Genomic DNA, 26,660 nt, shown 5'->3' with positions numbered 1-26,660 from the left:
CACTTTGTCTTCTCCATTTTCCTTCTACCTTGTGAAATCTTGTGATGCTGTTTGAGAAAATGGCAGGAAAACACACACTTCATGTAAAATATCTAAGGACTTTTATTAAATGCTGGTTTTTTTTTCCATGGATTGTGTGTTACTGATGCCTTTCAGACATACAGAATTTTGGTTTTATTGCCAGCCATTGTGTGCTGTGCTGAGGGTTATTACCCCACTTGTTCCTAGCCTTTTCCTTTCACTGTTTTGACATTAAAGACTGATATTTTGCTTTCTGTCTGTTCTGTTCCCTCCTCCCAGGTATGCCATTCCCCCAGAGCACGGCAAGAGGCTGGAACGCCTGGCAAAAGGTGAGCCCTGGCTTTGGGCTGGGCTGAGGAAGGACTGGCACCAACTGAGGCTGCTGGTGACTTCAAGGGCTGCTTGAGGAACCTGCCGAGCTGGTGGAGCAGCTTCAGAGCCAGAGAACTTGTCAGGAAAATTCCCTTGCAGCTCTTCCCTCCAAGCCTCAGTCTCCTGGCATGGCCTGACCTGAACTAAACTAAACTAAACCTGACTTGAACTAAAATTCCTTAAAAAAAACCCTTGAATTTTGAGGCATTGAGGCCAAATCCTCCCATGTCTGGGCAATGGGTTTAATCTACAAGGGTTTAGGTTGGAAAGGACCCTAAAAATCCTTTCATTGCACCCTGCCATGGGCAGGGCCACCTTCCACTGGATCAGGAATGCTCCAGGGATGGGGCAGCCACAACCTGTTCCAGTGTCTCACCACCCTCACAAAAGACATTTTCTGCCTGATATTGAACCTAAATTTCCCCTCTTCCTATTTGTACCCATTGCTTCTTCACCCTATAAATACATTCTGTATTTGGTGGTTTTCCTTTTATTTTAGCCTCTTCCTCCTTTATTTTTCAGTGCCACAAAGTTCATATTAAAAAGAAAAAAAATGAAAGGGAGAAAAAAAGAAAAGGAAAATGGAAGTGAGGGGAAGGGAGAGTTACTTTGAGCTGTGGCAAACTCCCACCTCTCAAGCTTCAGAGAAGATGTCTGGCTGCAGAATTGGATATGTTTTAATTTATTGGTGCTGTTTCTATTTTTGTTCACTTGCAAATGTTCAAGGAGCTGCCCAGCTAAAAAAAGCTGCTAGCCCAGAATAATTAATTCCAAATCTCCGTGGTTCATCTCCAGTGAGGCAGCTGGGGTGGTTTAAATCTGGTGGTGAAGGTAGGAGCAGGCAGGGAAAATCTGGAAGGTTCTACTCTGATGCAAAAGGAAAGAAGTTCTAATGCTGATTTCTCAGAAAGCAGGCAAATTCCTGTACTGCCTTTTCCTGCTGAGCATACTCCAGGGTGTCAAGAGATGCAGCTGATGATGTGGGGTAAAATGCAGAATAACTGGGGATGAGTGTCCTGGGGCTTGGTGCTGTTCTCCTGGGCACTGAGCTCCATGATCCCTAAATACAAATAACACTGGAAATGGCTGCTCAGAAATGTTGCATTTCAAAACTACAGCTCAGTAATTTGCCAGGTTTTAATAGATGAGAAAAGTAATTTTTATTAGAAGTCAATCAATCAGATGACTTGTGTTCTGCAGACTCTGAAATACCACTCCAAGTCTGACAGGAGCAATAATAAGTTTCTTGCTGTTTGTAACTAATTTTTACGGATGATCAATTTTGAGGCACGGAGATGGTTTGTGCTCTAAAACCAGGAGCAAATTATCAATGATCTGGTCTTTATTTTAGTTTCCTGCCTCTGGAAGCTGGGTGGGTGATGATTTAACTCTGCAAAGAGCCAAAATTGCTGCCTGGCCATTCCCCTGTCCTGTGCATCAGTGGGGAGAAGTTTACCATGGAGAAATGAGTGTGCAATTAATATGGAAAATGAATAGCTGAGCTGTAAATGGGCTCACTGGGAGAGCCATGGAGCCCATGGAGAGAATGTTAATGTGTTGCCATGTTATTGGTGCTAATCACTTAAAATGTGCTTCTTTATTAGTGGCTTTAATGAGAGCCACTTAAACTGTGCATTAAAAAGAGGAACTGCAGAGAGGGACTTCAGACTGGGTAGCAGACAGTCATAATTTGAATTGAAATGCTTTTAGTACAAAAATATAAGAAAACCTGGAATCCAGTAATCCTTTTGACTTTCTGAAACCACTTCCATTATGTCTCATCAATTAGTTTTGGTTCCAGAGCTTGGGTTATTTGTTTTCCTAAACTGTGATGGGTTTGAGTCCCTACAAACACACAGTTTGTTATGGAGTCAACCACTTGCAGGGAAGGACATGATCATGAGAAAAATTGGGTTACATTGGCTGAGCTGCCATTGAGAGGTTTGGTCAGTGTTTACCACTGTTTTCGTTTTCTTAATTATTTGTGATTTCTTTTAATAACTCAGTGGTAGAATTTAAAACTTAGTGGTGTTGAGGTGCTGACTGGGTCAGGTCCTGCTGCCTCTGCCACTTGTTGGTGAGCACTGTAAATGTGTCCCTCGTGCCACTGCCTGGGATAGAGATATTTCCTTTCTTTTCACTGAATATTAACATTTTTTCCCTTTAGGTAGCCATATGTAGGGCAGATTGATCTGGAATGTAGCAGATTATATTTTTTTTTTCCCAAGAACAGTCCTGTAGTTGTCACCCTGTTTTTTTGAGAGTTCTAAAGTTCTTCTAAAAATTTCTTATACCTTCTGATACTTACATATTTCTACTGAATTTTCTCACACTGTTCATGTAAACAAAGATTGTTTTACATTCTTCTTTGTGGGTAGAAAGAATTGATGGATGTTGGTTTGACCAGTGTGGTTGGAGAGGTGGCAATTCCATCCTCCAATCCACTGCCACTTTTGCTATTTTATATATAGTGATGTCAGAAAATAAAGTTTGCCTTTTTTAGTTCTTTTTCTTTCCTTTTACAACTAACCTGCTTCTGTGAGTTATTTCTGTCACAGTGTAACATGATGCTCCTCCTTTGAATGTCTCCACAGGATTTTTCCCAGGAAGCTCTCAGGGATGTGATGCTTTCCTCCGTCACAAGATGACCCTCATTTCTCCCTCCATCCTGAAGAAATACGGGATTCCCTTTGACAGGGTAGGTCCCTGCAGGCTGTTGGCAGCACAGCACCTCTCTCCTGAGGAATCAATCCAGCAGAGCCACCGGGGGAAATTGGCTTCATTTCCAAGGGCATTGTTATGCTGAGGGCAGCCCGGTGTTCAAACCAGGTCTGCCTGCAAAAAGGAGGGGTTGGGCTTTGGCTGAGACACTGAAGGGAAGAAAAGCTGTCACTGAACAAACTCTGGCAGTTAGGGAACCTCTCAGGTAGAGAGGGACGAGCTGATAAGGATGTTCTGGCTCATCAAGAGGCAGCAAAACCCCAGTGGTGATTCAGAAACACTTCTTTATTTTCTTGTGGATCCAGTGTGACCCAAAGTGGAGCTGGCTGTGCTGGTTCCCTGTTGTGTAAGTGTTCATGCTGCTCTAAGCCTGGAAAGATCCCTGCAGTTCTTAAGCCCTGATTTGAAAAGAGGGGTCATGTTTATTTGGTATGATCGTTTTAATGTGCTTAAAGTCTTGTGGCAAGAAGTAAATCTCCTCAGCCAGGGGTGGTTACAGGGATTTGTATCTGTGCAGAATCACTCAAACTGCTGCTGCTGAGTGTTCCCAGCACATGGAGCCAGAGCTGCCTGTGCATGTGGGAAGTGTCAAAGAGGCCTGCTCCAAACTGGTTTCATGGACTCATGGAGTGGGAAGGGACCTTAAATCCCAAACAGTCCCACCCCTGCCACGGGTAGGGACACTTTCCACTGTCCCAAACTCCAAGTCCTGTCCTGAAATAGTGGCTGTTGGAGGAGGATCACTGTTATTCACAAACAGGGAACAAGTGCCTCTTTTCCTGAGGAACAGAGATAGGACCCCTTCATCTGAATCCTTGGCAGATTTCAGTGAAGTTGAAATAGGCAGCATTTATAAATCTCTATAATGCTGTTCTGGAAAAAAAGAAACAGATCAATACTAGGGCTTTTTAATAATTAAAAATGTGTATTTCTGTAATCCCCTATTGATTTCTCCATTTATTCCTCAAGAGCTTGCAGAAGTCAGTAAATTTGGGGCTTTCTTCATGAGTGGCAGTTTGTGCTGGCTTTCCTTCAATAGTTATTACTTTTCTGCATGGCCTATCCATCATCTGGAGTGTTTTCTAATTTATTGTGGGATAATGTTGACAGCAGTGCCATGGATGATGTGGGCTTGAAATGGAGACACCAGGATGTGCATTCACTGACAGAAACATAATCTCTTCATCTTCTGGAGCCAGCAGAGCAGCACTGCTGGGGTTTCTGGAGGGGATGGATGCAGGGTGCTCCAGGGGGCTGCAGGCAGCCTGGACTTCAGCACCTCCTCCTGAAATCCTGCAGGAGCTTCTTGTGCATCACAGCAGCTTTTATTCCCTCTTTTTAAAATGATTCTTCTAATGTTAATGACATCTGCAAGTTGAGATGTTGGCCCAGCCAAGGGGGAATTGTTTGAACTTCTGTCTGTTTACATTTTGCATTTGGTCCCATCCTTGTGTTTGGAAGTGCAGTCCCCTGGAGTCTCTGTGGGCTCAGAGCTGCTGGGGTGTGGGCTATGGCTGTGGGAAGGAATCCAAACAGAATTCTTGGCCTGTGACAGCTGTGAGAGCTCTGTCAGCACTGCTGGTTGGAAAGACAGGGAAGGTCAAGCTTTGCCTCTTCCATACCCTGTGGAGGGGAGGTGCTGCTGCATGAGGGGCAGCTGGGCTGGGAGTTGCTCCTGTGGTTCAGGCCATGCTCTTAACAATTAAACTTCTTTTTTTCCCAATGGCTTTTCTGCACAAGATATAAAAAGAGGTTTGTTTTTTTTTTTTTTTTGTTTTTGAAGCATCAAGATTGATTTGCCTCTGGTTCTAGCTATGATCTGTAGACTTCAACCCTTATTAATAATGCCCGTAATGCTTATTGTTGTTTTAATTTTATTAAAGTCGAGTCACAGGATGATTTGTGGTGAAGGGGACGTTAAAGCTCATCCAGTGCCACCCCTGCCATGGGCAGGGACACCTCCCACTGTCCCAGGGTGCTCCCAGCCCAGCCTGGCCCTGGACACTCCCAGGGATGGGGCAGCCACAGCTGCTCTGGACAATTCCCAAAGCAGACCAAAGCTGGGCTGTAATTTTTAGGGTGGACAGTGAAGCTGATAAATGTGAGTGGGGAAATAAATACAGAGAAGGGCAGGGGTTGCTTCAGAAGGACCCTGCCATGCAAAGGGAATGTTAGGAGGGAAATCCAGGGCTCTTGGGGGTGGGAATGAGGGTTTGGAAGTGCCATGAGCCAAAGTGGTCACATCAAAGATTTATTGATCTTTTGGAATGTTGCAGCCTGAGACCCCTTTGTAACTGGAGCCTGCAGGTGAAAATAGTTCAGGTCATGTGACTCTTCCCATCCACTGTTCTGAGTTTTTCCCCTAAGAGAAATCCTTGAGCATTCCTGCAGTTCACCAGGAATGTTCCAGGCTCAGCCAAGAGCTGGCTCTGCTGACCCTCCAGTGGACAGAGATTTCATCAGTGGGGTTTTCTAATGGGTCTCTGTTCTCAAGCTGCTGCATTAAGTGACCTGTGGGGTGTCTCCTCCTTCTTCCTTTGTTTTTCAGATCACCCAGGAAGCTGGGGAGTTTATGATCACATTTCCTTATGGTTACCACGCTGGCTTCAACCACGGCTTCAACTGCGCTGAGTCCACCAACTTCGCCACCCTGCGCTGGATTGACTATGGCAAAATGGCAACACAGGTGGGGCCAGCTGGGAGGGGCTGGGGCAAGCCACCAGCTCCTGGAACACACAGCAGTGCCAGTTGTTTGTCCTTATTCCTGAGGACAGCATGGAAAATGCCTCTGCTTTGGGATGTGCTCTCTCACTGTCCCACGTTGCTGGGTTTGCCTCTCGATAATTTGTTTTCAGAGAATTCACAGAATCACTGGGTTGGAAGAGACCTTAAAGATCATCGAGTCCATCCCAGCCCCAACACCTCAACTGAACCCTGGCACCCAGTGCCACATCCAGGCTTTGTTAAACACATCCAGGGATGGGGACTCCACCACCTCCCTGGGTAGCCATTCCAGAACTTTATCACCCTTTCTGGAAAAAACTTCTTCTAATATCCAACCTATATTTCCCTCTACACAGCTTAAGGCTGTGTCCTCTGATTCTGTCAGTTGTTGCCTGGAGAAAGAGACCAACCCCACCTGACTACCACCACCTTTCAGGAAGTTGTAGAGATAAGGTAGAGATAAGGTCATCCCTGAGTTTCCTTTTCTCCAGGCTAAACAACCCCAGCCCCATTTTATTCTGAGGGTGTAGGAGTGGCTTTCTCAAGTGTTGCATTCAGGTTGTGAACAGGTTGTTTTGGGACTGGTAAATTGGAATTAGTTTTCTGGTGCATGCAAACTGTGTTTCACAGTGAATAAGGTGACTGATGTAACTGAGCACAACTCATTAGGTACACACTGGAGGGGAAGGAATAAGCTGGAAATACTTTTAAGCTTTAATAACACTATGGTAATAACACTGAAAATACCTGAATTCCTCTAATCTGTGCACTCAGTTAAGTTTGGAGAGTTATATTTGTGTGGTTATTTCTCATTAGGGCAGAATCCTGGTGTACTTTGGTTTGTGACAGCACCTGTGCTCTCCTGGTTTGAAGTCTGCAGAATAACTGACCAGCAAAGCTCATTCAGTAGAATCTGGGAAGTTTTGCCATAGGCAGGGGCACCTTCCACTATCCCAGGTTGCTCCAAGCCCTGTCCAGCCTGGCCTTGGACACTTCCAGGGATGGGTCAAACATTTAGATTTGTTCTGGAGTTAAAGGGATGGTAGGAAAAACCTTAAACTGTGAGAGACTTAAATCAGTGTCAGGTGTCTGAAACTCAAAAAGAGCCAAGCAATCTTGGTTTAAAAATGTAAAAAAATGGTGTTTGTCTGCTGTGACCTTGTAAAGCAGGTTTATGTGTAGTGAGTGGTCATGGTATTACACCCCAGAAAATGGGGTTTATCATGGAAATTCAGACAGACCCTTAACTACAACAGAGCCAGCAGGCACCACTCGAATATTAAAAGTAATTTTGGGTTCAGCCATGTGTTCACAAACAAGTGACATTTGGGAAGTGCAGTTTTAGATGGAGCCTCCATGCTTACATTGTTAAGCAGCGTAGCGTGAAATTACTGAACAAGCAGCAGCAGAGCTCGGAGCAGATCTGGGGAGACAAAGTGGAAGTGTGGAAGGAGATGCCCAATTTATTCCCATTGCACTCCGTGGCACTTGTCTGTTCTGAGCTTCCTGGTTAATATTGCTCTAAACCACGTGTTAATTAACCCTGGGATGCCTGGCTGGGGGTCTCAGCTGAGGGGGGGGTTTGTTACACTGTGAGGGCAAAGCTTTGTTTAAATCTCATTTGAGGTTAAGCAGAGACCTAAGGAAGGATCAGCTGAGGGTGTGCACTGGGAGCTGCCTGCACCTCTGTGGGGAGAGAATTCCTGGAGAGACATCAGGAGGAAATTCCTCCCTGGGAGGGTGGGCAGGCCCTGTCCCAGGGTGCCCAGAGCAGCTGGGGCTGCCCCTGGATCCCTGGCAGTGCCCAAGGCCAGGCTGGAGCAGCCTGGGACAGTGGAAGGAGTCCCTGCCATGGCAGGGGTGGGATGAGATGAGATTTAAGGTCCCTCCCAACCCACACCATCCCTGAATATGTGATTTTTACTTAACTACTACAGCTTTCCTCTATTTCAAAAATGGCTTCATTGATTTATATGCTCCCAGGCACAATTAGATTATCCTTGCTCACATGCAGGCAGGTTAGGAGGTTTTTTTTTTTCCTTACCATATACTCATTTATAGAAGTTCTTGGGAAGTCTGAGCTGGGCAAAGCTCTGCAGGCACCTGCTCCTGCTTCCTGCAGTGATTCCCTCCTTTCCTTGGGCTGCCAGCACAGCTCTCTTGTCCTGCCAGCACTCAGGAGAATGGGGACAAGGCAAGGTTCATAATTAGCCAGTTGTAATGTTCTCCTGGACATTATCCTGGGGAGGAGATTTGGATTCTGCTCTGCTGAGAGCTGTGTGTCAGTGGTGCAGTGCAGGAGAGGAAGGTAATGGTTCACCTCGGAGAGCAGAGCTGTGCTAATTGCCTGCCAGATGGGTGCAATGTTCTGCATCCCACAGAGAACCTGCCTGGCCTGTAAAAAATACAGAATAACCAGCCTGGAGTGTAAAGATCACCTTCTGAGACACTGGTCCTGCTCTAATTGTAGAACAAGTGTCAGGATTAGCAAAAAAAAAAAAAAAAAAAAAAAAAAAATAGCAATGGCTGCAGAGTAGTGTGGGAAACTAACAGTGGGTAAATCCACTTGTATCTGTAAATGAGTAACCAGGATGGACAAATCCTTAGAATTTCCAGTGGAAATTGGTTTGCTGAATACCAAGTGAATAATCTAAGCTGTTCTGTTTGGTTTAAAGCTTTTTGAGAATGTGGAGTCTTTCTCTCCTTGGGTTTTTCGTTAGAACAGGTGCTTTTGCCCCTTGGGTCTGGTTTTCTGATCCTCCTTTTAATTGCTCCTCCAGCCCTAGTGCTGAGTGTGTTTTGTGACAGCCAAATTCCACATTGTCTTTCGTGATGTGCAGAAATCTTCAGGACTGGTTCTCTGTGCTCTCAGCAAGTGTCAGACCCAGAGGAAGGGTCTGACATCCTCCTTCACAGCCTGAGGGTGCCCCACTGGGAGGGGGATGTCCCCCATCCAGCTGGACAGTGTGCCCAGAAGAAAGAACAGCTTTTAGCTGTTCTCCCATGTACTGCTGATGTAAATGTCTCCATCTGGCCTGGAGGAGCCTCGTGCTGCAGCTGACTCCCTCCCAGCCAAGGTGACTTTGAGGCCAACCTCAGCTTTCCTCTTGCACCTGATCCTGGGCAAAAGCTGAGCAGCAGAGCTTTGTTTAGGGATGGGAGATGTTGCTATTGGACACGAAATGAGTGCACAGAAGCTTGGTGAGTTTAAGAGAGAAAAAGAGTGAATTTTATTTCTGACTTTGCAATATACAGAGTTCCAAAAGTGGCAGTGGATTGGAGGATGGAATTGCCACCTCTCCAACCACACTGGTCAAACCAACATCCATCAATTCTCTCCTCCCACAAAGAAGAATGCAAAACAATCATTATTTACATGAACAGCGGGTGAGAACTCCAGTAGAAATATGTAAACATTGGAAGGCATGGAAAACTTTTAGAAGAACTTTAAAACTTTTAAAAGAACTATAAAAGTTTTAAAAATCAGTTTTAAAAAACTTTTAAAAATCAGAGCAACCTCCAGCTGATCCTGGGGCTGCCAAGGATAATCCCATGTGCTGTCAGCAGCCCTTCCCAAGGGCCTGCTGGGGATTCATCCCAGCATCCCAGACCTTTGCAGAGCTCTGGCAGGGAAGCTCCAGAGAGCTGCAGTCCTGTTTGGCTGACATGGTGTCACTGTCACAGTGCTCAGCAAAAAGGGACCCAGGAGAAAGGAGTTCAGGGGGGGTTTTCACAGCTTGGAGTTCAGAGGGGTTTTCACAGCGTTGGAGATCCTGGCACAATGTTTCAGAGTCAGCTGTAATCCAAATATTTGCTTTGGACTTCAGCATTCCTGATTCAGCTGAGGAGGGATGGGTTTATTTGTATATACTACAGTTAATGTTTGCCTGCATAGGCAGAGCTTAGGAATTAGGGAGAAATATTTCCCTTTGTTCTCTGTAGCTGGAGTTCCTCAGTCATTTGTCTTCCATTTGTCATATGTTTTTTCTGTTTGGTTGTCAAAAAAAGCTGCTGAGCGAAAGGCAGGAAATTATAATTTTCATTCCTTACTATATCTTTTATTATATTTCTTTTTATTTTGCACCATGAGCCTGCAGTTCCTGCCTGCACTCCTGTTTTTTTTGTTTCTGAAAACCCTTGGATGCCACCACCAGAGGATTTTAAGTTGTGTCTTTGCCTAAACATCCCTTTTAAACCAGGGGCTTCAGGAAAGTGCCCTCCCTGTAGCTGAGGTGCCCTGTGAGCCTCCTGCTATTCAGAGACCCTTTCAGAGTGTAGAGCTTTAGCAGAAATTCAAATCCCAGCTCAGCTTTTCTATTTCTTTGACAAACTGTACTGGAAATAAGTGAATGGGAGGGGAGCAATTTCTGCACTTTCCTTTCAATTAAGTGCAGCCACTCCTGGAGAAGGTCTGGGTTCCTGCTGGCTGCCACTTTCATACCTTCCTTTATCTCCTGTTTACTCCAGAGAAACTGCTGGAATTCTCTCTCTCCACATAAAACAGGGTCAGGCTGCCCTTCCTGCCCAAATCCTGCATTTGGGGCTCTGAAATAAACAGTGCTCCCATCAAACCCCTCCCTCCAGAGCAGCCCTGCTCTCTCCTCTGGGGAAGGGGGGCACAAAGAAAACTCTTCCCTTTGGATTTTCCTGGTCTGCCTAAAAAAGGGACCTTTTGGATCCCAGCCTGGGATCCTTTACATGGTTTGTTGCTTCTAAACCTTCTGCTCACTCATTTTTTCTCTACTGTATATATAATATAGAAATAATCTCAAATTTACACTTGGAATATCTGTGATTTAATGTTGTCTAGCATATAATTTTTCAGCTAAAATTGAAACTTTCTTACTATTTACATTTTAGTAGGTTTTTTTTTTTTCTTCAATATGTCTGTATTTCCCAAGAAAATAAAACTTGTGAGGTTTTTGCAGAAACCTGTTTGGTAATACTGCAAAATTGGTCCCCAAAATAAGGCAAATCAGAACTGTATTTTTGCATTACTTTGTGTCTGTGCTTCAACTGACTCTAATTAGACCTTTTAAGCTTAGAGAACACATAAAAAAAAACCTATTATGAAATAGCATTTCCATAGTTTATTTTTGTCAGATGTTCAAAATTGCTCTTTTACTCTAATTAGACCTTTTAAGCTTAGAATACATTAAAGAAATCTATTATGGAATAACATTTCCATGGTTTATTTTCGTCAGACAGATTCAAAATTGCTCTTGTACAAATTCTTCCACCTTTCTTCATACTTATTTTCTTGGATTATTTGTAAACACCCCTAATGCTCTTGATTCTGTGCAAGAAAAAGGAACTTTTACAGCTTTTTTTTGTGCTGAGGTGGAAAGGGGATGGTTATTTTTTGGAAACTGTCTGGAATCTTTGTTTTATCAGCTCTTTACTGAGCTCCTCTCCTGAAGTTCTGGCTGAGATGTTCTGGGCACGATTTTTGTTAATGAAAAAAAAAAAACAAAATGGGGTTTTGTGAGCAGAATGAATCCCTGGATTTCCTGGGATTTCCAGGATTCCAGTGCTGGGGGTGCTGCAGGGTGGGGTGGCTGAATGTCCCTGTGGGGGGATCGGTGCCACCAGGTCCTTCTGGATGTTGGGATGAATTATTTTCTTTGCTTGGGCTGGGACAAGTCCCAGAGCATTTCTGTCCCACATAAATGCTGTGTGTGAAGGGAGGGGGGTGACTCTGCCCCCCCAACCCTGCACCCCAGGAATCCTCACAGAGCATTTGGGGGCAGGCAGGGAAGCAGGCAGGCAGGAATGGTGCCCTGCAGCCAGGGACGGGGGGAGTCCATGGAAATCTTCCCTAATTGTTTTGTTTGTGAAGCTCTGGGAAGGGTTTCCAGTGGGTTTCCTAATGAACTGCTTTGTTGTTGATACCGGTAATTACTCTGCAAACAGGGGGTCAAGGCTCATCTTCTTTCCCACAAGCTTCCAACCACCAACCATTAAACACACAAACTCTGCAGTTTGGGCTTTTCTTCCTTCTCCTCCTCAAAGTTGAACTCCTCACTTAACAGAATTGCTGCCATTCATCTTTCAGGAGCCTGCTTGGACTGGCTGAGTGCAAGGAAAAGAAAACTGGAGCCCCAAACTGGGTTTTTTAAATTTTTTTTCTGTCCTGTTGGATCCCAATAGCACACCTGTAATATGGGAACAAACTGGATTGCTGCTCTTTGGAAGCCCTGATTTTACTGGGGGCTTGTTTCTCCCAAAAGCTGCAACTCTGCTTTGAGCTGGGAATGCACAAGGAGAAGCTGAGAGGTGTTGTCTGTGTTCCTGTAACTGAGTTCCTCTGCTGCCTTTTCCCAGAACCACCCCTCTTTCCCAGCAACTTGCTTTTAGGCTTCATTTTTATGTAAGGCTTTAAGCAAAGATTTTGGTCTGGCATTTAAAAGCTGAAAGAGCTTCAATTTCGAGCATGTTGGGTTTTGTGATGGATAAATTTCCATTTAGGCGAAGTGGGAGGCTCAGCTCAGTCTTACCAACTGCTTTCATCTGAATATGAAGGGTTTTGTCCATCAAAACCAGTGGTGCCACTTTAAATATGTAATTTTGGTCACTATTTCTGCATAATGAAAAGGTTTTTTTTCCATTAACCTTTCCTATGTGATGGAACTGCTGAGGTTCAGTCCAGTGTTAATAGTTGGGAATTGAGGGAAATATCCTCACAAAACTGTTGCTGAAGGTTGAAGTTGAATGAGTCTGCACTTTTCCATAAATCATTTGATTTTATGACTTCAAGGAGACAGTCATTTTATTTGACTGTTATTTTATAGAGGCTTATTTGTGTTTTTATGTTAAAAAATATTGGAAATAAGAGAATGGTTGTACATTCCATAGCCACAAATTCCCCCCTATCAGTCTTGGAGTTAGAATTGATGGGACAGGGCTCCTGGTGTGGTCACATATTTTACCACAGGCTCCAAATTAGAGTTGCAGATAATAAAATAATGAGGAAAGGAAGAATGTTGGGGTTTTAGGCTGGAAAAAGGTTTAATTGTGCATTTCCTTACAGTATTTTTCCATGTGCTTATAGTTAACAGAGCCATTAACTCATGGAAAAGCCTTCAGAAGGTGGAATAAGTGAAGTTCCTGCAGATTTGGTGAATATGGAAACTCTTCTCCTGTTGCTCTTTTGGGTCTCAGCTCCCCTGTAACCAAAGGCACAGAACTGACCCTAAAGCTGTTGATTTTTGGTTTGGTTTTTTTTGCACTCCCATTTTCAGGACTTGCAGTGGGTCCTTGGAGATGCCAGTTATGAATATTCTGTTGCTTGTTCTGTTGTTTGATCTGTGGCTCTGCCAGCCCCTGCTGCTCCCAGGAGTGGGGTCTGGCAGCCAGACTGGGAGTGATGGAGGGGAGAGGGGAAGGTGCTGGATGGGATCTCAGAGTTCTTGGAATTTCTCACCTGTCATTTGGACAAAATGTTTCTGTTGCCATTCACTCCTGTGCTTCTGGGTGATTGCATCACCCTGAAATCCTTCTCAGGGTTATTGATCCATAGGAATTCTGTGAATTCCCAAACTGGAGCTTTGTGGTTCAGTTCTGTCTCGTGCAAAGGAAATGAGGTTTAAGATCTCTCCTTTAGTGGTGGTGTTTTAGTGTTGATATGTTCATTTTTATTTTTCTATAAAGTTTAAGAATAGAGGAATATAAAAGTGTTAGAATTGAAGGGAATTTGAGAGGATATATTCTGCAGAAATTGGGGTAGGGATGGACAGAGATGGGGGTGTAGACATAATGTCTTTTAGGAAATACATGTGTTTATGACCACAATGAAACACTCTGGAAGAAATACAGCTCTGTGTATGTGGAAGGGGGAAGGCAGGGTGTGGGACTGGAGATCATTGCCAGGAAACAACCTTGCTGCTTTTGTCCTGCTGCAATGGAGCAGAGCAGGGAATTTATTGCAAAGTTTCCTCACCCTTCTGTACCCTCACTCTCCTCCTGGTCTCCCCCATTCTCCCTCTCCAACTCTCTCACACACACAAGAACATTCCCTTTTCCAGTTGTATTGGAAGCATCAGTAGGATCCCTCTCCTGTCTGAGGGGAGGGTGTGGAAAAATGTCCTGGCCATGCTGGGAATGTGGCTGTGACACAACTGCAGCAGCTGAGGAAATAGCACTGCACGGTCCAGAAGGAGCCCCAGAGGGAAGAGGCTTTGTAAATTATTCATGTTGGCTTCTGTGAAAGCGACAGAATTAAATTAAAATTGAAATATAAACATACATCATGGCAGATTTGTGGACAGAAAGGAACTTGGCTGCTGGGGGATGTGGAGGCCACAGTGCCAGGGCTGAGTCCAGCCCAGCAGCATCCCCAGAGCTCGGCGTGGGCTTCTCCAGCAGTGCCCAGGGGGTGCAGCTGGGGAGCCTCTGCAGCTGCTGGTGGCTGGAAACTGCTCTGGAGATCTCTGGCCCCGAGTGCCTCGGGCTTTGCTGGCAGATTTGAAGGTGTGGGTGTGTCTGTGCTGATCTTGGGTCCAGATCAAGATCACCAAACACAGAGCTCCCCTTTGAAGCCATTTTTCAGCCTCTGAGGAGGTCAATCCCCAGAGCTGTGCTGGGGATGCTCTTCTGTGTTCCTCTTTGTAGCTCTGCACAGGTGCTCTTAAACTTTCTTTTAAAGAAATCTACTCAGTCCCTCAGGCCAGGATTGATGGAGGTGCTGTGGGAAGCTCCTGCCTGGGCTGGGGTTGGAAGCTTGGGTGCCATCTGTGTTCCTGCTGTGCTGTGGCCAAATTGTATTCCCAGCCTTTCTGGCCTCAGCTGTTTTTCATTAAATGGAGTTTTCCTGAGAGTGCCCATCCATAAATGCTCCTTCCCACTCAGCTCACTCGGGTTACCAACACTGCCCCAGTCCCTGCAATAAGAAACAGGAGCTGGAGGATGTGGGATGCTGGAGAACTGTACAGAAGGACTCTTCTCTCTCCCTCTCTCAGTGAATTCTCAGCTATGGCCATAAATTATTTAGTGATGGTGGTGAAAAGGGAAGGGAGAAAGGGGAGAAGCAGGTTTAATTTCAGGCACTTCTGCCAAAAGAATGTATAGAATGGTTTTGAAAAAGTGTAAAGGAAGGGTGGAAAAAACCCCAAATCAGTCCTGCAAAGTGGCTCCAATTACCTCAGCCTCAGCTTGGAGTTGAAAAGCAATTTAGTGCAAGCAAAGCTTTGCACCTTAGAGCAGAACCCCCAAGAGAGCTGTGGCTGCAGCCCCCAGAGGCACCTGGGGGGTTCCTGGGTCCTTTTCCATCCTCTACCTTCTTCTGATGAAGTTTATAAGGGCTCATTCTTTGAGACTGACATCAGTGCCCAGGGTGAGAATCCCCTTGCTGCACTCAGTCTGTTGATTCATCACAGCAAAGGGATACATCCAAGGAAAACCACCTTGCAATGGCAGGGGTGTAACTCCAGGTTGGTTTTAATGAGCATATGCCAGTTGAAATGAATAAAGCACATTTTCTCTCACTTAATGGTTTGGATGCAGGTTATAGTTACTGCAGGGGTTTTATTTCTTCCCTTTTGTGCAGGATTGCTGTGCCATGTCAGGATGTATCATTATGAAGTTTAACTGCCCTGTGCTCTAGGTCAGGCTTTGGTTCCTGTAAGGCTTTTCTGAGTTATGAAGTGGTACCAATAATATCTTTTCAGCCTGGGAAACTCTGCCAGACAGAGGCTGATGGAGGGAACGTGGGCTTGAGGGCAGACTCTGACCTGGGCTAGACCAGACAGAGTAATTGTGTCTAATGCCTGCAGCACAGGACTCGAGCAGTGGCAGTCCCAGGAGGCTTTGTCTTGTTGGGGAGCTTAGAGGGAGAACAAAATCCTTGGGAAAGAGTTTTCCACTAGCCTCGAAGAGTATTGGAGTGGCAGCTGGTTTTCCAGGAGCAGGTAGAGCCGAGGCATTGCCAGCTCTGACCCTTCCAGAAGCCCTCTCTAGCCAGCTGTGGAGAGCTGATTTCCCTCTGGAGGCCCTGGTGACGTGTTGGGGTCTCTTGCAGTGCACGTGCCGCAAGGACATGGTGAAGATCTCCATGGACGTGTTTGTCAGGGTGCTGCAGCCCGAGCGCTACGACCTCTGGAAGCAGGGCAAGGACATCGCTGTCCTGGACCACATGAAGCCCACGGCCCTGAGCAGCCCCGAGCTCGACGCCTGGAACGAGACCAAGGCAGAGCTGAAGGCAAAACTGCTCCGCAGGTAAAGCCAGGCAGTGTCTGAGCCCTGCCCTGCAGTTTAACTGCTGAGATTCTGAGCTTAACTGCCCTTCTCCACTGGAGATAGTTCAGACTCTTTTATTTTCTTCTTTTTGTTCTTTTCATACAGTTCCTTGTGCTGTTTGTCTGGGGTAATGTGTTCCTCATGTCCCGTTTCCTTCCCATGTTATAAAAGCACATGCTTTTCAAAGTGGGACACTTTGTGCTCCTTCATATCTCATCTCTTATCCTGGAAGACAAAAAAAATCTATAGTGAACATTTAGAGCTTCACTGATCAGAAAGCAGGAGTTTAAAAAAGCCCATCAGTTGCAAAGGGGATTTTATGCATGCCTTTCTGTGCTTCCTTTGATCTTTGTATTAATTTTCTACAAGTCTGTGATTTTTGTGTGTTACAGCATGCTTGAATTGAAAATTTGGCATGCTAACCTTTTCCTGTTGGAATCTTGCTTTATAGGATAGGAGATGAGGAAGAGGACAACAAACACCGGTATGTGACTTCCCTCAGCAATGTCAATCCTTTCATTCTTTTTCCTGGCAAGTTTCTTAAATAGCAGCTCTGGGACTCTTTTCCTCAGTCACTGAGTTTTTTGTGAAAGCCCCCAGGAAATCTTCAGGCCTTGAGGTTCCTCAGGTTTCATCTTGGTTTGGATTTCTGTGATCTCCATCACTGGAGAACCTCAACTGTCTCATGGCTCTTCTGGTTTCCCCTCTTGAGCTGCTCTCCTGGGCTGGCAGGGATGTGTGGTGCTAACTGGGGATGGGGAAAGGGAACTGGTCACTGATAGAAGTGCTGCTGCAGTTTTGTGACTGTTCAGGGTTCCTGATGTAGCTGATGTGCAGAGTGTAAGGTACTGTACGAACACCAAGGATTATGTTCCCTCCCTGAGCCTATTACCCAGCAGAGAAGCCTCTCTCTCAGCCTGAGCCTATTGCAAAAGATCCAGGTACTTTTTTTGCTTATCTGTTCAGTGTTCCCTGGATTATTCCAGCATTATCCTGAAGCAGTTTTGAAGCTGTTCAATACTCCTTAGCTGTACTTTCTCCTGTGCTTATGTCTTTCCAAGACATCGTTTTACTTGAAGCCTGACTTTTCTCAGCAGGATGGAGGGAGGGGATTCACCTCTGCCCAAACCTTCACAGTTGTAGCTACTTAATTTAAGTCACTTTGTGGTCTGTTCTTCAAAGAGTACAAACGCTGCTTTTTTGTCAGCTCTCTTGGAAAAATGGAGCTTTTAAACTCTGCAGAGAGGTGTTATTTCTTCTCTAAGGTCAGTCAGACTTTGTTACCTTAAAAAACCCAACTTTGTTTACTTTATGGCTTCAGCAAGAGACTGTTTTAGTCCAGTCCCCATTTCATTTCTGGTGTGTGAATTCTGTCAGACACGGAACAGCTTCACTTCTGGAAGTGCTCAGCCTTCAGCCTGTAGTTCTGGAAGCACTTTCTTTAAATGCTGAGCTTTCTGCCTCTCTCCCCCACAACCCCTGAGTGAGAAGAGCACTGCAAAACAGATCATTTTTTTTCTCTCCTGTGAGTATAAAGCTCTGTGCTGTAATTTTTGCCTGGCACTTCCACACCACAGGAATAAAACACACTTTGCTAAAACCAGCTTGTAACACTTGACTCTACTCCTCCTTCAGCCACAGAACGTTCCAGCTGCAGTGGCAAAGTCTTACAGCTTTATCTTCACCTCCCACCCTACACTCCCCTCCCAGGGAAGGTGGTGTGTTCTTGGAATATGGGAGAGGAGCAGAGCTGATCCTTCTAGGCTCAGCCCCTGTTCCTGCTAATGACTGTCCTGCAGGTGTGAAGGCACCAGCTCTTCTTAGAGGGCCACCATCTGCTCAGAGTCTGGCAATTAGAGGTCCCTGTGCATATGGATCAACTTGCTTTTCTATTCATCATTCATCTCAGGTTGATTTTTTTTCCCCCTTCTTTGTCAGTTTAAAGGCTGGTTAAGGGCTCTTAACTCTGTTGTGCTCCAAATGTAATTAGCAGCTGAGTTTTCTGGGCTCTGAGGATGGGGAGCTGCTTTTTAGTTTTTCTAGACTTTGGGACTGATGAGTAAAGTGTGTTTTAGTCTTTGTCACATGATGATGGATATGAGGCCATAAGGAAAATGCAGCTTTCAACCAAAGAAGAAATGCTTACATGCTAAAAATGGGGTAAAATTTGCAAGTTTCTGAATCAGTCCTTTTGGAAAAAGACAGCTTGTTAGATTTAAACCTGAAATTCAAGGAGCAATTCTACAGATTGTGTAAAGCCCTGTGCTGGGGCTGGCTGGGATACAGTGACTGGGATTTGGGGCTGCACCAGTGCTCATAAGGCTCTGAAGTTTTGGCTGTTGCTTGCACAATGTCAAGGCTTTATCTTGTCCCACTCTGGCCCAGTGGGACCCTGGGGGTGGGTGAGAGGTGGGGAGGGGACCCAGCTGGCCCCGAGTGGCCAAGGGGAAATTCTGTGCCATAAAATGTTATGGGGAGCAATAAAAATTGGGAGAGAGGAGGAAGGAGGGGTTTGGCTTCTGAGGTGCCTTTTTTGGGGACTGGCTGGGCATTGATCTGCCTGGGGAGGTGGTGAGTGGATTTCCTGGGCTTCTTTTTTTCTTTTATTTTTTTTATTCTTTTCTTCACCTATTAAACTGCATTTGTCTTGACTTAAAAATTTCTGGCTCTTGTTCTTCCAGTTTTCCCTTCCTGTCCCTCTTGAGCAGTGGGGAGTGTCTTTGAGGGTACAGTTCCCAACCCAAAAATCTTCTCCTGACTTCTGAATTTCCATTTCTCTTTGCATTGTGGCTCCTGTAATCTTTGCCTTAGTGGCATTGACTTTAAAAAGAATGAACAGCATTGCTATTGCCTCATTAGTATTTGTCTGTTCTTATTAATATGCATATTTTTTTAGTTAGATTTCTTCAAGGCCTTGGACCTTCTGAATTTACTGCTGAAAAATCATAGACTGCCTATTGATTTTGCTCTGAGCATTCATTATAGTGTGTTTTTGGGAACTGGCAGTGCTGGGTAATGTCTCAGAGCTGGGAGATGATGTTTTGCAGACTTCCAGCAGTTTGCCAAAGGGAGGCACGGACAGAATGAAAAGAAATAATGGAATGGAGGCAGAGGATGAAAGAGAGATTTAAACAAGTTTTCATCTGTATTTTGAAATACAAGCAAAATAGATTGAAAACACAATTAAAATCACTTTAACTGCAGCCTGTGAGCTTACATTAGTAATGGTAGGAAAAAGCTCTTCAGGAAACCCAGACAATTAATGGCTGCTGTGAATGGATCTTAAATGTTGTGTTATGCAAGGTTCATCTGCTCCCTTTCAGATATCTCTTTTGCCCTGTAGCTATTTTAGCTACCTTGTGTTTTCTCTCCAAAAAGATCCTTTTGTTTTTTATTCAGCTTCTTAAGTCAGTGATGGTTTTCTATTTTGAAGGCTGTTCTTTTATGTCAAATCACACTTCTGTGCTTTCAGGTCTCACAGAAAAAGGAGTCAACCCAGAAGACACAAAACAGAGGATCAGAAGTCTCTTGGGGATGTCATGGCTATTGAAACTGCCTTGGAAGATGTGAAAGTAAAAGAGGAGCTGAAAAGGGGGCCGGATCTGGAGGAAGAGGAGAGAAGCAAAGGGATGGAGGGAGAAGGTGAGGCCAGACCAGTGAGGAGCTGGGGTGAGCTCTAAAACACCTCTGTGAATAACTTGTCTGCTGCTGTTGGTTTCTGTTGAAATATCAGCAGTTTTCCCCAATATTAAAAACTCACTGAAATATGTCATCATTCACAGCAGCAATTGATTTTTCCCTCTCTTTAAGGATTCAATCCAAATAGCTTTTTTGGCAGGGCCTGAAAATTCTATAGGCTCAAACTATTGCAGGATTGTAAAAAATATATATTATGTGAGGAATATTTTGAATTATTTCTTAGAGAAACAAATAGATGTATTTTTGTGTCCTGCTCTGAAAAAGAATGATTTGTGCACTGCCTTGTGCAATTCCTCTTTCCTTTTCCCCTCCCTTTGTTCCCATTTCTCAGAGACTGAATCCAGAGAGCCTCAGTTTGGGTGGGATCCACAGCTGCTGCACGAGTCCCACTTGGGTTTCTTCAAGTTTAGCTGGAGCAGGGAAGCTTTTCAGCTTCCTCTGCATGAAATATAAAACCTTTGCTGAAAATAAAACCAGGCCATGACAACTCCCAGTCCTTTGGGATTCCTTCTGCACATCCAGTCCCCTGGCCTGAACACACCCTTTGTGCAGGGGGCTCTTTCTGTGGCACCTTTTTCTTGGCTGTGTAGAAAAGGTTGGAGTTCTTGCTGGGGAAAAGCTGCTTTTTCCCCCCTGATGTGTGGTTAAGTGGTTTTTGTGTCTGTGACACACTCACTCCCTCTTTGAGGCTTCTCCAGCACTACTTACTAGGGAATTAATTTACATCTCTTGTATATATCCATTATTTGTTTAGCATTTGGAGAAACTGATGCTGCAAACTGTTTAGAGAACCTCGATATAATGATCTTAAAGGAAAGCTGTGGAAGCTCTGGGAAGAGAATTGAGGACTTTGTTCAGTCTCTCAGCCAGACAGTGTATTTTCTCTTTTCATGAGAAATAAGGAGTTGAAAAACCATTGTTGCACAGTGCAGATACTTAATTTCTATTGCCCTAAGCTTGAGAGCATCAGCAATGTGTTAAATTGTCTGCTCCTGGCTCTTGTACAAGTTTAACACTTGATGCTTGTAATAAATGGCCCAAAAATGCTGATTTTTCTTTGGAGACGAGAGATAAGTGACAAGGACAGATCTGAGATCATTAGAATGGCCAAGGAATAATGAAAACTCTGTTCTAGCTGAATGGCTTCCAAATCATACACTTCCACTACTTCTTAAGAGCTCTGTAACTGTTGGCTCAGGAGGGAAAAGCTTATTTTCAGCACCGTTGCAGAAGTGCCACTGGAGCAAACTCCAGCTTGGTGTGGCTGCTCACAAATATTCAACTTCCCTACTGCAATACAGCAATTAAATCCCAATGGCTTCTCTAGTTTTCCACATCCTGCTGTCTACATTGCCTCTCACCAGTGTCTTAGGGTTTCATCTTGAAGAAGAAAACAGCATCTGTTTGGATGGCCCTGCTCGTGGTAATTCTGCTCCCCCACCTCCTGCACTTCCTTTCTTTATCTCCCTGGTTTTAATTTGACTTCATTTTCTATTACACCAGAAGACATGACCTTGAGAAGGAGAAAGAATGAGATTCCAAAGTAGTCATGGTTCCAAAGTAGGTCTTGTGCTTTGTGTTGGTTGTTTGGACAAGCTGAGTATTTATAACTCGAGGTTTTCAGGATTTCTGACCCAGATCCCTTATGGTGTTTACTTTTGGTTTTTATGACTCAGCTTTATATTCATAATTTATTATGTTGCTATTAATATATTTAGAAATTTAGCAGGTTGTCTTGGGACGTTAGGAAGGAGAGTGTTGAGGCTTTGCCCTTGTCTGGGTGTGCTGAGCAGCAGAAATCCTCCTGTGAGTCAGCAGCTCTTCCCTGTGGGGCTGTGCCCAGGAGGGGAACTGCAAACCTGAGTGCCACCTCCAGGGCTGGGGGCTCCAAACCTCCCTGGGCAGCCCCTTCCAAGCCCTCCCCACCCTTTCCAGGGAGGAATTCCTGCTGGTGTCCAGCCTGACCCTCTCCTGGTGCAATGTGAGGCCGTTCCCTCTCCTCCTGTCCCTGTCCCCTGGAGCAGAGCCCGACCCCCCTGGCTGTCCCTTCCTCTCAGGAGTTGTGCAGAGCCACAAGGTCCCCCCTGAGCCTCCTTTTCTCCAGGCTCAGCCCCTTCCCAGCTCCCTCAGCTGCTCCTCAGTTTCCAGAGGTCTGTTGAGGATTCAGATTGTCCCTGGGCAGGCAGCACAGCACTGCCACACGAGTTCCTTGTGTCACCTTGTGTCACCTGCAGTTCCTTGTGTCCCACCCACACCTGCCATCCTCCTGCAGTGGAAGGACAGGAAAGACATTTAACCCTACCTGTGCCTTCAGATCCTTTTCCTTCCTGGCAGTGTTCAGGATACCCAGATAGGCTCTTGGAATTTTTCCTCCCATTTTCCTGGCTTCTGATTCCATAGATTCACTTGCAAACTCGTTTGTTCATCTTAATGCAAAAACTTTCAAGCACAGTCCTCAGTGCCAGCTGCTGTCAAATTACCCTTTAGAAGTCAATAAAGCTGGTGAATGGCATTTGTGGTGCTGTTGGGGAGAGAATTCTTGGAGTGTATAGAGAGTAAATATGATCTGGTTTTGTGCAACTGGGGAGAAATCCAATTTGCCTTTCATTCAATATGTTTGTTTCTCTAAGGAAATTCAATATTCCTTTCTCTGTGATAGAACAAACCAGTTTATCTGAGGGACTGCCTACACAAGTACAACTCTAATTATTTGAGCTGGACTTGTTCCCATTTTTATAAGTTAGTGTAAATAAAGTGATCAGACTTCTGGGAGATGCTTGGGTTAAGGTGATCCCTAGGGGGTTTCAGCAGGGATTTTGGCACTTTATCCTATTGTGGGATTATTCACCCTTCTTCATGCAGAAACCTCTATTATGTGATGGTTATTCTGATTTTCCATTCATGGGTTGGGCTGGTCAGGTTTGGTGTAGCCTGAAGTGGAGGGGTCTGGGTGGGTTTGGGTTGGTGAAACTTCTTCACTGGGGTGAACAGGCTGCCCCTGATTATCCCAACCCTCAGTGGAGAGCAGGAATTTTAATCACTGCTCTAAAATGGGAGTGTGTGAATCCCTTCACAGAGAAGAGAGGTGGGGAAGACTTTTAGAGGCCAGTTCTGCCTCTGGTGACAATACTGAGATGTTTATCTGCTCAAGAAGTGTTGTCACATCCATGAGGGCTGTGCAGATAAACTGAGTGACAGTGAGCTGGGAGAAACAAGGACATGGGTGTGAGTAAAAGATATCTCAGGATCCAGCTGAGCTCTGTGCTGCACCTGATTTATGCTTCAAAAGCATTTTTTAAAAAAGCTTGATAGCAGAAATCTTTGGGTAATAATGATTCAAGTATCTTTGTTCAGTTCTTCATTTCCTGGGGCTGTTGGGTGCACTGACACACAGTAATACCCAGATAAGAGCTGTGCTTGCAAACACAGGGAACAGCAAACTACTGATACAGAATGGGGGTCTCCAAGCTCTTTTGATTGCACCTCCTTATCAGCACAAAAAAACCAAAAAAAATCTGAGCACACCTCCTGATGTATGTCTTTATTTATATACACATTTATTCATATACAGCACAGAAATACATATGTACACGTGTATTTCTGTGCTAATATAAATATACAGAAAAACAGAGATTAGAAAAGGAAGGCATAAAGATAAAAAATACTGTTTAAAATATTTATTTTATTAATGGTACAAAAATATTTAATTCCTGCACCCCAGTGGATGGTTTTGTGCCCCTGACTTTGGAGGACAAAAAACTTGAAGCACGGAGTCATGGTTAATGTGACGTATTACAGGTTTTTTGGCACACTGTCCAGTTTCCTAGGGATTTAGATATTTTCCCTGCAGGAAACACTGCTTTTAGCAGCCTTTGTGTTCCAGTCAGGAATTTAACAGTCCATAGAAATGACACAAGTATTTTCTTTCTGAAGTGGCTTCTCTAGGTCAGTGCTGAGGCTCCGCTGAATGTGTGCAGCTTTCACAGTGCCCGTTGGAAAGCAATAATTCCATGGTGGAATGTGCTAGTCCAGAATGGAGCTCTGAGGAGGGAGAGAGAGCAGTGCTTCCATGGTGGAACGTGCTAGTCCAGCACTGAGCTCTGGGAAGGGAGGGAAATGCTGCATTCTGTGATGGAACATGCTAGCCCAGCACAGAGCTCTGGGAAGGGAGAGGAAGCAATATTCCATGGTGGAACATGCTAGCCCAGCACAGAGATCTGAGGAGGGAGAGAGGCAGTGATTCCATGGTGGAACGTGCTAGCCCAGCACAGAGCTCTGGGAAGGGAGAGGAAGCAATATTCCATGATGGAACATGCTAGCCCATCACGGGGCTCTGGGAAAGGAGGGAAATGCTGAATTCCGTGATGGAACGTGCTAGCCCAGCACGGAGCTCTAGGAAGGGAGAGGAAGCAATATTCCATGGTGGAACATGCTAGCCCAGCACAGAGCTCTGGGAAGGGAGGGAAATGCTGCATTCCCAGAATTTGGCATGGGAGCTCAGTGTCGCCTTTCTCTCCAGCAGGGGAGTGCAAGGCCAAGGCGCGGCCCCCGAAGGCCAAGGGCGAGCGGAAGAAGAAGCAGCTGTTCCCCCCTCAGCCCGCCGTGCCGCCGCCGGGGCCCATCCCGGCCCCCCAGCCTCCTCCCGAGGCCGGCCCGGGGGCGGCACGGCCCCCGGGGCCCCCCTCAGCCCCGGGCACGGAGCAGGCCCGGCCCGCGGCCCCCCTGAACGTGGTGCAGCCCTCGGAGGCGCCGGCCGAGGAGGACGACTTCAAGCCGCGGCCCATCATCCCCATGCTGTACGTGGTGCCCCGCAGCAAGAAGGTGGTGTTCGACAAGGAGCACATGTCCTGCCAGCAGGCCTTCGAGCAGTTTGCCACGCAGAAAGGGCTGGGCTGGCGCGAGCAGGGCCCCGGCAAGGAGCAGGACGGCGCCGAGGCGGAGCGCGCCGAGCTCGCGGCCGAGGTCAGTGGCTCGCAGGCTGCCGTGGCTGGCGTCAGGACAGCTCCAAGGTCAGGCTGGGTGCAAGCACCACCTGGTCTAGAGGTCTACAATCCTGTGGCAGGGTTGGGACTGGATGGTCTTTCGGGTCCCTTCCGACCCAAACCGGTCTGGGATTCCATGAGTGACAATTTCCGTGGAGTTCCCAGCTGTGTATGTGGTTGAGCAGACTTTTCATGAGCAGCTTGCAGATGTTCTGAGGCTGGCCTGATTTGAAGAAAAGTCTGTAATTTATCCAACTTCTTAAGAGTTGGTGTTGGCTTTTATCTGCTCCAGGAACTGGCTCGGAAGGCTTCAGTGGTTCAGCCAAAAGGCAGAGAAAAGTTTGCTGTGTGAATCCAAGAACTCTCTATGACAGGGGCTCTGCCTCTCTTGTCCTGTTCCTTCCTTTGGGGTGCCCACCCAGCTTGTTGTGCTTCCTTCCAGGCTGCTTCTGCCTTCTCCAAGATGAAGATGGAGATCAAGAAGAGCCGCCGGCACCCGCTGGGCAAGCCCCCGACGCGCTCCCCGCTGTCCGTGGTCAAACAGGAGACCTCGAGTGATGAGGGTGAGTGAGCAGCACCAGGGACCCCTGGATGTCCTGTGTGAGCCAGGGAATTGCTGAAGCCTTTGACAAAACTGGGTGGCCTGAAAGTCTGTGTTACACGTAGCTGGTAGGAAATGCAGCGTGTTCCCATTTTGATAACCCAGCTGGAAACAAAACTCCTCCGTGGGAGGTGTCACTTCTCACCTCCCACCCTTTTTTCACTCAAGAAAAATATTTTGCTGGCTGCAGAATGAGGCAGCGTTTTGGGCAAAGGGAGAAAAGAGTTTGCAGAAGATAATATCTTAAAGGCAAAGCTCTGTTTTGGATATTGCAGTGGGATGAGAGCTGTTCCCCTTGGAGGCAGTGGAGGTCAGATCTGCTCTCATGTGTGTGAGGAAAATCAGTTCTAACCTTTTGCTTGTGTCCTAATTCACATCAGTGTTGGGGTCCAGCTTTCCTTGGCAGATGCAGAAATGAGAATTAAAATGTTTTGCAGTGTTTAGCTGTACATCACTGATTCTTCTTTCCCCACATTCCAGTCCCTAACAGTCTGGACCACGGGGAAAGAAAAGATTCTTACCTCTCAACTCTGTTTTGCGGTGTAATTTTCCACTTTGAGGTGTTTTCCACATTACTCAGAATATGGACAATCTCCCAGCAAGGAGCTTTTGTGTGCTGGGTCAGGCACATGGCAGCTGGCAGTCCCTGCTCACAACTCCTCATTCCAAAGGACATCATCTTTCCTGTTCACTCTCCTTCAGGAGTGCATCCATTGATTTCAGAGCAGCCTCCTGCAGGAAGGGCTTCTCCTGAGCACACAGAGCTCCTTCCCTCACCAAGGAGGATGCATTTGATGCCTTCCAAGTGTGTAACTTGGAATGAAGTGTGCAGAGGCAGCTGAGACTTGTTATGTTGTTTTGGTGTGAGACCTTGGAACCAGCTCTGTGCTGGAGGATCCTCATTAGGCAGATTCTTCTCACTGCTTTGACTTGTTGGATGGTGTTTGGGGACTTGGCTGGTGGAGTAGGAGCAGCTCTTGTGGAAGCTGGCATTTCCTGGGGACTGATTTACAGCTCTGCTGGGCAAAATCTGATCAAACAGATTCTTCCCTCCCCACGAGGGAATAGAGGCAGCTCTCTGCACCCCGGGCTTTTTCAGGGAATGATGTGCAGGATGATCTGCAGGAGGAACAGTGAGCATGTAACTTAAGGGAATGCACATGTTACACAAAGATTCAGCCCAGACAAATTGTTTGCAACGTGGGAGCCATCCTGAATGCCTTGTGTCCCCCTGGATCCATCCTGGGAGGAGCCAAGGTGACAGCACAGTCATTCCCTTTCTTCTCTCCCTCTGTCACTCTGGATTA

The 26,660-nt window shown here is 45.9% G+C and overlaps 1 protein-coding gene across 5 annotated transcripts in view; it reads left to right on the top strand.

Annotated features, from left to right (window-relative positions):
• KDM4B (lysine demethylase 4B) overlaps positions 1–26,660 on the top strand; it is a 74,775-nt gene that overhangs the window by 30,031 nt on the left and 18,084 nt on the right. For 3 of the 5 annotated variants that reach the window (XM_053999317.1, XM_053999318.1, XM_053999322.1), the window contains exons 6-13: positions 301–350; positions 2,988–3,091; positions 5,663–5,800; positions 15,854–16,050; positions 16,523–16,555; positions 19,544–19,713; positions 24,290–24,732; positions 25,195–25,315. In XM_053999317.1, the coding sequence (XP_053855292.1) occupies positions 301–350; positions 2,988–3,091; positions 5,663–5,800; positions 15,854–16,050; positions 16,523–16,555; positions 19,544–19,713; positions 24,290–24,732; positions 25,195–25,315 (1,256 nt within the window). The remainder of the gene's footprint in view (positions 1–300; positions 351–2,987; positions 3,092–5,662; positions 5,801–15,853; positions 16,051–16,522; positions 16,556–19,543; positions 19,714–24,289; positions 24,733–25,194; positions 25,316–26,660) is intronic. The other 2 variants (XM_053999320.1, XM_053999321.1) reach the window with 2 other exon arrangements.

Source organism: Vidua macroura, chromosome 26 (genome assembly GCF_024509145.1).
Source record: "Vidua macroura isolate BioBank_ID:100142 chromosome 26, ASM2450914v1, whole genome shotgun sequence".
NCBI classification, from domain to species: Eukaryota; Metazoa; Chordata; class Aves; order Passeriformes; family Viduidae; genus Vidua; species Vidua macroura.
Note: the sequence above shows the minus strand (reverse complement) of the source record. Positions and strands in the feature narration are given on the sequence as shown.